Genomic DNA, 9,505 nt, shown 5'->3' with positions numbered 1-9,505 from the left:
TTAATTTCCCCCTCAATACCAGTAGTTATCAGCCACTGGAGTAGTGTGGTGGTGTAACTCACACACTGCCCCTCTTGCTGGTGTTTTCACTGTTTGTTTTGGTAGACAGGGGCATTTTGGGCAACCAAAACAAACAGTGAAAACACAAACAATACAGAGAGAGGTCAATTTGTTTCTGCAGACTGCAGGTAAACACCACCAGACCACACTACTCCAGTGGCTGATGATAACTGCTGGTATAGAGGGGAAATGATTAGTAAAACATGTATTACATACAGGGGCCAGTTGCACCACCTCACACTAAGTTCAAACTTAGCCTAGTTAGCTTAAACACATTCAATCCGGGAAAGTATCTCTGTAATTTTAGATTTCTTTGTCTATTCAAAAATAGCAGATATACAAGCTCATAGCGCGGCACTCGCTATTTTTTGAAAAATCGTGAAAATGAATGCAAATCTTTGAATATATATTTAAAAAATATATATATATTTAAAGATTTGCACACATTTTCACATAAAAAACAAAAAATAGCAGATCTACAAGCTCATAGGTGCCGCGCTATGAAGCTTGTATATCTGCTATTTTTGAATAGCCAAAGAAATCTAAAAATGACAGATACTTTCCCGGCTAAATGGGTTAAATCAATTGCTTTTTTAAAAGCCATTTAAGCTATAACTAGGCTAAGTTTGAACTTAGTGTGAGGTGGTGCAACTGGCCCTTATTACACAGGGCAAAGTTACACACTATGCCTTTACTAATGTCAAATAAAATGAAACTGAAACCAAGACTTCTTCTACACCATAACAATCAAACGGTTAAATGATCCCTAAATAATATGAACGAAGGGCGAAGTCAGCTCTCACTTTTTAGTTTGAAGACGTGAAGCTTCTTCTTCCCTGATCCGGTTGTTGATATAGCTTCGACTGGCTGGCAAAGCCCTAATGGTTTCCCTCAGCCCTCCTCAAAATTGGGTAACACGTGGGTGTCCAAAACAAGCTGCAGCGAAACATTTGATGCGTGGATCGAGGCCCCGGTGAAGGCTCCCGTCCGGAAATAGGTAGCCAATCTACAAGCAGTGGTGTAAAGTAACTAAGTATATTTACTCAAGTACTGTACTTAAGTACAGTTTGAGGTATTTTTCACTTTACTGGAGTATTTCCAATTGTACTTTTGCTTCTAATCCACTACATCTCAGAGGCAGATCATTGCACCACAAGTATTTGAAAACTTTAGTTACAATTAAGTTTCTCTGTAGACTTTGATTATTACAAAACATACAGTAATCACTTGAGCCCTATAATACATTTCGGCCATTTGAAAATAGCTGATCTACAAGCTCACAATGCCTTGATGCATGCATTTTGCGCTAGTAGATCTGCTATTTTCAACAACAAAAAAATATAAATTTTATGCATTTGAAAAGTTGTGAAAGAGGACATTCTGCAATCTGCATAATGAGATATTTGTTTATCATTATGCAGATTGCATCATGATTTGTGTGCGTGGTGGGGATCTCATTTTAAACAAGCTTAGTGCTTTATGAGCCTTCCAGTTTAGTAGACCTTGTATTGTGAATTTATACTTCCATACTGTCTTTCTCATGTCTTACTAAATAAAGTACATCATTCAATCAATCAATGAATTTCTACTTTGGGTACTTTAAGTACATTTTTATGCCAACACTTTTGTTTTACTCAAGCAGGCTACATATTTTAATTCCGGACTTTTACTTGTAACAGAGTATTTCTACAAGGCAGTATTGATACTTTTACTTAAAGTAAGAAATGTGAGTACTTTTTCCACCACTGTCTACTCCATCGGTTCTCATTGGGGTCCGGGGGGCGGGGACCCCCAGGGGTTACAGCGTCACAATAATTTTAACCTTTTATACTTTGGCTATTCAAAAACAGCAGTAGAATCTTGAACATTTTTGCAAACCTTTGAATATATATATTTTAAGGGAACATTTGCAACAAAACATTTTGCTTCTGGGGGTCCCTGGAACAAAATATTCTTAGAAGGGGGGGGGGGGTCCGCGGCCAAATACATATCATTTTGGGGGTCCTTGATATGAAAAAGTTTTAGAACCACTGGTCTGGCTTGAAAATCGGCTATTTCCGGCGCGCGACACCGCCGCGACGGAGTGCAACAACTCCATGTCAGCGTCACGCCGTAGCCTAGCCTCCAGTAGGCCGGCCCCTTTTAACTCTATGGCCGGCCCTCACTGCTCCCTCACTGCCTCTGCATTCATAAAGCGATAATGATAAAGGCAGCGTAGTAGCAGCCAGCAGTGTGAACACACAGCCAAACACGGACCATGGCGGAAGAAGACGACATGGGAATACGGATTTTACAGAGCGTGCGGGGTAAAATATGTAAGTTTGAACGTTATTATTACAGTCAATATTTGTATCCATATTCTCCCACGGGAGATACGTTGTTAGGGGAGGGGGGTGAGCGGTCGGTGAAGGGGAGAGAGAGATAGATAGAGAGAGAGAGAGAGAGAGAGCGAGCGAGGGGCGCGGTGCTTTCGTTAAAGCTTTAATTTATAGTCTTCGTTGCGTCACTCGGACAAAAACATGACGTATTTCCTAAAAAAAAAAGTCTGCGTCGACGCTTCTTTTCTGTTGAAAAGACGTCATTTGTGTTAATGGGGGGTCCGCGGCGACACGGACGAAGTGTCGCCGGCTCGGCTAGCAGGCAGCACAGCGCAGGAAGCTAACAACAGCTACCAGTACTAGCTTGTTGTGAATGATTCATTCAGGGAACTGACTGAGTCTGTCTGTGTTTGTGACTGACAGCGCTGCACGCACTGGTGTAAAGTAACTTAAGTACATTTACTCACGACAAGGACTGTACTTATAAGTACAATTTTGAGGTACTTTTACGTAGCTGGAGTATTTCCAATTTCCAATACTCCCCCCCCCCCCCCCCCCCCATATTGTACTTTTTGCTCTACTACAATTATATGAAAACTTTAGTTACTTGTTGCTTTGTAGATTTTGATTAATATTATTAAAAAACACACTAACCACTTCAGCCCTATGTCTATGTTTCGGCCATTTGAAAATAGCAGATCTACAAGCTCAATTTTCACGCATTGTAAGCTTGTATATACGCCATTTTCAAAAATAATGTATACATTTGAAAACTTGTGAAATGGCACATTCTGCACAATGAGTACTTTGACTTTTGGTACTTTAAGTACATTTTGATGCCAATGCTTTTGTACTTTAACTCAAGTACATTTTGAATACCGGACTTATTCTTCTAACAGAGTATTTCTACATTGCGGTATTTATACTTTTACTTAAGTTCAACATGTGAGTACTTTTTCCACCACTGTCTGTGACTGCACTGCACGGCCCCCCGAAAAAAAAAGTTGTCTTGGTCAGTGTACAGTCAGTCACGTTATTGTGCCTGCGTTTCAATAACAACAAAAACAATAACTAGTAAATACGTACACGTGAATACACAACGTTCTGCTCGCGGTAGTTGGCCAAAAAGCGAGATGGCTGAAGTTAAACGTTATTATGTTAATGTTGTTGGCAGTCAAACGTTACTTTGAATTCGCACTAAAATGACTACTAAATCACTGTAACGTTATCGTGTCGTTTGGTGTGTTTTTAAGCCACACTCGCATCAGAAGTCAACATGTCGCTCAGGTTTAACCTTATATGACCAGCTTCTAAAGTAGCTTTAAAATAACGCCAAGTTACAAAACCGTAAGCTTCACAAAGCTGTTAGAAAGCTGCTGGCTTTCACCCTAATTAGCTGGCAAGCCTCTTGCTCTTCACAAGTAGACCAGGTTCAAAGTGTTAGAAAGTACATGGAAGTTGTGTGTGTGAAGTTTTGTGATTTCATCACCTTGTTGTGATTCAAATAACCCCAGTATTATAAAGTCAGCTGAAGTTATTTTAAACAAGTGTGTGTGCCTCTTATGCAATGGCTTTAGCATACTAATTGTCTCCGCCAGGCCGAAGGCATGACCGAGACTGGTTTCGCCCCCCATCCGTCTGTCTTTCTGTGTGCATGTGTCCGTCTGTCTGTGAGCAGCTAATCTCTGGCACTGTTGGACCGATCGGTGTGAAACTGTGCACGGACACTCCCCAGAGGCCAGAGCAGAACCTCTGCCCCAAATGTTTCACATTGGCCTGTTATAGTGCTACCAGTAGACCAGTAGACCATACAATTTCCCTTGGACCCTTGGATCATTACGGAACTCTCCAAATAATTTCCACATGAGTTTTCCGCCATGTCGCCTAGTATTCCTACAGATTTAGTCTAAACCTCGCCCATATTGGCACACATTATCTCTGTAGCCATGTCATCAAGGTGAATCTGTCGGATGTTTCGGATTCTTTTCAGATTGACTACGATTGGCTTACAAAATTTGCTGGAGGGGCCCGTTTTGCACGACATTCTACAAGCACTGTAGGCCAACATCTTTCCCCCCTTCCTTTTTAATGACACATCTTATTGGCCCTGTTTTCTGCCATTGTGCGTTTTCTTCAAAATACACTTTTTGCCACTACTACAGCTTTTGTCCAAAACCTGCACAAATCGGTACACATTATCTCTGGGCTCATGTGATAAAGATGTTTAACTTAGATTTTTCAAATCCCATTCCAAGTGGCTATGACCAAAGTTTGCGGCCCCTGGGTCGGCAACCCGGCCTGGCTAGTTTCTACTTCTATCACTACAAAATGAATGTCAGTTTCAACACAAATACACAATTGGTCTACTACCAATCATTATAACGATTGGCCTGAGGTTAAATTAAAACTACAATATCATACTGGGGTTGGGGCCCAAGTCTTGGACTAAAATAGCACACGCTAGCAATTCAATAGACCCTTTTTAAAAGTGGTCATGTTGACAGGTAACACAGTTGAAGGTAAAAAATGTAATTGTGTGTGTGTTTCATTTAGGTTTTTCTCAATTTCTGGGTGCAAAAAAACACTTTTCTCTGCAGTATTCTCGAAGATTCAATGGCAGTTTTAGGGTACAAGCAGTAGAGTGACCAAGCCTGCCAAGGTGAAATCCATGTCAAAGTTGACCAAAGTTGAACTTCACACAAGATGAGAATTTGCTTTGCCACCGGAATCCCTGCCTGTAGCTCATGTTGAACGGGAGGCAAATATTTAATTTGCATGTGTGTAACTGAACTATTAATTTCACATGAGAAAGTTGTTTCTCATGCTGCTGTTGCAACAGAAGGATATTCATGGGAAATGGAATGAAACTGATTGAAAGGAAGTATCGCTTGTGACCAACAAAAGCTTCTAGCGCTACTACTGTGCGAAACCTGTACATTAGAACTCACCTTAAACAGCAAGGTTTACATTTGTCCCATTGATTGTGTTAAGAGGAGTGAGCCTATGGTCACTATCCCTCAGGAAGAGCACGGAGTCTTGTTCAAATTTGCACAATGGAGAATGCTTACATGGAAAATGGATGGATTGCATTTTTTGTTATAGAATTCTGTGCATAATGCTCAGGAAACTATGTATTTTAGCAGTCATGTTATTGCACTTGAATGAAAGAGGAGAATGTAGGCTAGTTAATCACTACTAGGATTTTGTTTTGTCTACTGTACATAATAGTAAACTGTAAAGTACCATGATGCACATAAATAGTGATGGGAAACAAAAGAACAGGCACCTATACATTATATTATGTTTTTTGATAAGAAAATCATAAGCAGAACAAAATAGAGGAACCACAATGGCTTGTAGCTCTGTTTGCTGTCTTACGAAACTTCATTCTTCCTTGTTCATGCTTGATAATTTTGTTCCCTTTAGCCTACATCTATCATCAATGGAGGTGGCATTCTGTTGAGATGGCTCCTGTTTTAATAAAATAAATAGGCATCCATCCGTCAGTGATGACGATGGGTTGCGCCTGAGGGGTCAATCTTTCTTGCAGCGGCGGCTGTGGCTGTTTCAGTCACTGACCAATCCCCGGATTAGCTATATGACATTAATAATAGCCTGTTTAAAGAGCTGATCCCAGTTCGGTTTATTCTGAGGCAGTTTTCTATCTTACCTTGTCCAATAGACCAATATAGTAGTATATGCTCTCCATGCCTTTTGTAATCCTTTGGGCCAAAATCTGACATGTAAAGCTATTGGTAGAGCAGCCTGCACAGAGTGCTCTGTAGGCACTTGACAGTGGCAGTCAAAGCAGGTATAATGAGGCAAGCGGATAGATTGTACACACACTACCTCAGACAGTAAGATGTGGGATACTGTATCTTGCCATTGTCCAACATTAACAGTTGCCCGTTTGTGAAAGAAATTGTGGGCAAATAAACGTGTGCAATGTTTTTCTTATTTCTTTTTACCACATGAACCGGACACTAGCATCCCAATTCTGGGCATGTCATAATAGCATGCCAAATGGAAGCTTATAGATCGGTTATTTGCGGCAAAGAGAGTTGGTATAGAGCAGGGGTAGGCAATCTTGGGCATGGGTGCCAACATTGGCACAGGGAAGAGTGATCACTGGCATAAGTGTGAGAGAGGTTTTAGTTTAGTCAGTTAAATTAAGTCCCCTCACAAATTGCATCCTGCACATAGTTTTACATTCATTCAAACTCCTAACTTTGACTGGGGGTGGGTTATTGCTCTGCGTCTAATGATCATCATTACATCCTGATGTGAAAGAAAATATTTCTAAAGAAGAAAAAATAAAAGTTATGTATATGGGCAATCAAAATCAGTTGGAAATATTACATTTTATTTTGATGTGTCATAATGAAACTTAATGTTAAGCTGGCACACTGACTATCAAGAAAATTAAAACATGGCACTTCATGTCAAAAAGAACGCTGACCCCTGGTATAGAAGGAAAAGGGCAAAGTACAGGCCGATCTTCATGCAGTAAAGCGCCATTCACACTGAGCACTAACGATAACTATATCGTTCACCATTGTATTTTTTTTTATAGCTGGTGTGAACTCTGCCATCCACTTGACGATTTTTACTTGACACCAGGTTCTAGATTTCTTAATAATAGATTAGGGAAACTACTTCAAGTTTCAACCACTCTAGATGTGCTATAGTTATATTGTGTTAACATACTACCATGCAGATTGGTAAATAAAATGTTTTAAGTTCCAAATTACAGCTTAAACACTTTAATATTTTGCATCAAGGAAACTACAAGGAGGCAGTGGAAAACATTTCCATGAAGTAAGATAGATGTAACATTTGTTTATTTTTACTTTGTTCTACAGGTAGGCTGATAAATGATGTTAAATTTAATTTGAACATTCACCTTGTAGGCTCTGTCCATACAGAGATGGTTGGCTTGGCCATTTGCGTTCATACGCAAGGCTGCTATAACTCAAATTGTTTTCAATGGGGGCAATTGGTTGTGCCTCAAGTTGTTTTCAATGGGGCAATTGGTTGTGCAGCAGTAAAAACTGTAAGAACACAAGATCAAGCACCAAATAACCTATAACAAAAAGTAATAACATATGCTGTTATGCTTTGTTTTTATTTGATGTTTTCTTTCTTCTAAAATGATATAACGGAAGAACTTATTTTGCCAAGTTAATGCCAATCATTGCTTGTGGTGGAGAAACGTAGTGTTCTGAATAAATTATTTTGAAATATCAGAGAGTGGGTGTAGCCCAATTGGCCATTTCTGATTACTCTGAAATGGCGCATATCATTTTGCTGATCTAAAATGACTACTGATTGATCTTATGAGTTCAGTTTCTGCCATATTGCTTTTACCTGTCCATACTACACATGAAATATGATTGATGTGATAGCCTTTAACTAATAAATACTGTTTATCTTTTCTGTAGAGCTTTACACATAATCAACAGGAAATTGATTTTAGTTAGAAGAATGTTGGTAGAGAAATCTATGTGCCGCACCGCCGGCAACAATACCCCCTAGGCAGGGCAAGTATATTTGAGAAGGTGGGTGTCATTAGGGAAAAAAAACGTAACATTGGGCTGTAGTAGTAGTAGGTAAACCCTACTGGAAAAACCTTCAGTACCGATCAATTTGACCATGTCACCATGACACGCAATTAATTGATATTGGCCAGAATTTCAATATCATGAATCTCTGACAACCTGGGTGTCTTTTCACCTCCTGGACGTTTAAAAAAGTAAACAAGGAGATATTTGCTGTTCTGTTTAAAAGCATAAAAGGCAGAATATTCAAAGTTGGCTTAATGTACATTAGTGCATAGCAGGGCTGATTTAAAGGCTAACAGTGCAGTGTGTTCTATCAATCTTTTAGCTAGAGTTTAATATTGCAGTGTAATTGGCTTTGCCACTGACTGGCTAGACTGTCTGAGTGACTGCATAAGATGTGCTTGTATGTTTTCAAACATTTCTTTCTTTTATTGTATGTAACACAAGATGGCTAAATCAGTTAACCAGCAGTAGTCTACGCCTGCTTGCATTCACAAGCTTTGAGGCATGTTACAGAGGTGTTTGTCATTTGTGAATCAGCAGTCCTGTGTCAGTATTGGGTTGGCTGAGGAAGTTAATGTTTTGTGTCTTAAACCACATTATGATTGATCCGCAAGTTTACCATAGCCACATCCGCCTAGGTCTCTGTACCTGCCCAGGCAACTGTGAAAAAGAAAGCGGTGCAAGGAGGATGTTGAGTAAGAGAACAAATAGGCTATCTTAAAAAAGTGAGAGACCAATCATATACACCGATTGATTCAGTTTAAAATGTGACTCTCCACCAAACGGACTACAACAGACTGGCAGTCTGTTGGCAAAAGTTGCCATTTAGTTCAGCACAAACTCTCGGCTGACATTAATGAGGACTCCTTTTTACAGGCAGTGTTGCCATATTTTGTGAAAGCAAAAAAAAAACACTGGATGCCAAAAGTACTGTCTGTCTGGCACAAACTTGTCTCCCCCCTTCTCCATCTCTCTCGGTTTCATCTCCACCTTCTCCAATGTGTTTGTCTGCCTGGTTCTTTAGTTTGTCTCCAACTTTGTTTCTGTGAAGTGTAAAAACTCTTTTTCATAATTATCATTATTCAATATTATGATGAGCTCATGTATTCTCTGGCTTTCCAGCCAGGGTAGTAGTGTATAGGATGTGCTGTAGGCACATAAATGCGTAGATCTGCTACTATACTCTTAATACATGAATTAATTCATTAATTAATGAATGAATTCATATTAAAAAACTATCCATACTATATAGTTTTTGTCTGTCTCTTGTCCCCTGCTCTACACACACACACACACACACACACACACATACATACATACATACATACATACATACATACATACATACATACATACATACATCTGCTGTGATGATGTGTTGAGGCTTAGGGTGTGCACATGTGTTTGTTTTCAGGAAAAGTGTCCATCCGGACACACACACAGTTGCATAAGCTGAGAGCAGACAGTCTTTACCGATCCGAATTGGAGCAGAGTGACAAAATGTAATCTGAGACAATGTAAGATGAGAGACAATATAAGTTAAGCTCACAAGTGGTTTCCCTC

At 39.7% G+C, this 9,505-nt stretch overlaps 1 protein-coding gene across 1 annotated transcript in view; it reads left to right on the top strand.

Moving 5' to 3' along the window:
* The first annotated feature begins 2,254 nt into the window (after window positions 1-2,254).
* Window positions 2,255-9,505, top strand: part of rasa2 (RAS p21 protein activator 2) — a 44,522-nt gene continuing 37,271 nt past the window's right edge. The window contains exon 1 of the mRNA XM_084065552.1: window positions 2,255-2,375. Coding sequence (XP_083921678.1) covers window positions 2,318-2,375 — 58 coding nt within the window. The 5' untranslated portion in view covers window positions 2,255-2,317. The remainder of the gene's footprint in view (window positions 2,376-9,505) is intronic.

Source organism: Gymnoscopelus microlampas, assembly GCF_963454915.1.
Source record: "Gymnoscopelus microlampas genome assembly, chromosome: 8".
Taxonomy (NCBI): Eukaryota; Metazoa; Chordata; class Actinopteri; order Myctophiformes; family Myctophidae; genus Gymnoscopelus; species Gymnoscopelus microlampas.
Note: the sequence above shows the minus strand (reverse complement) of the source record. Positions and strands in the feature narration are given on the sequence as shown.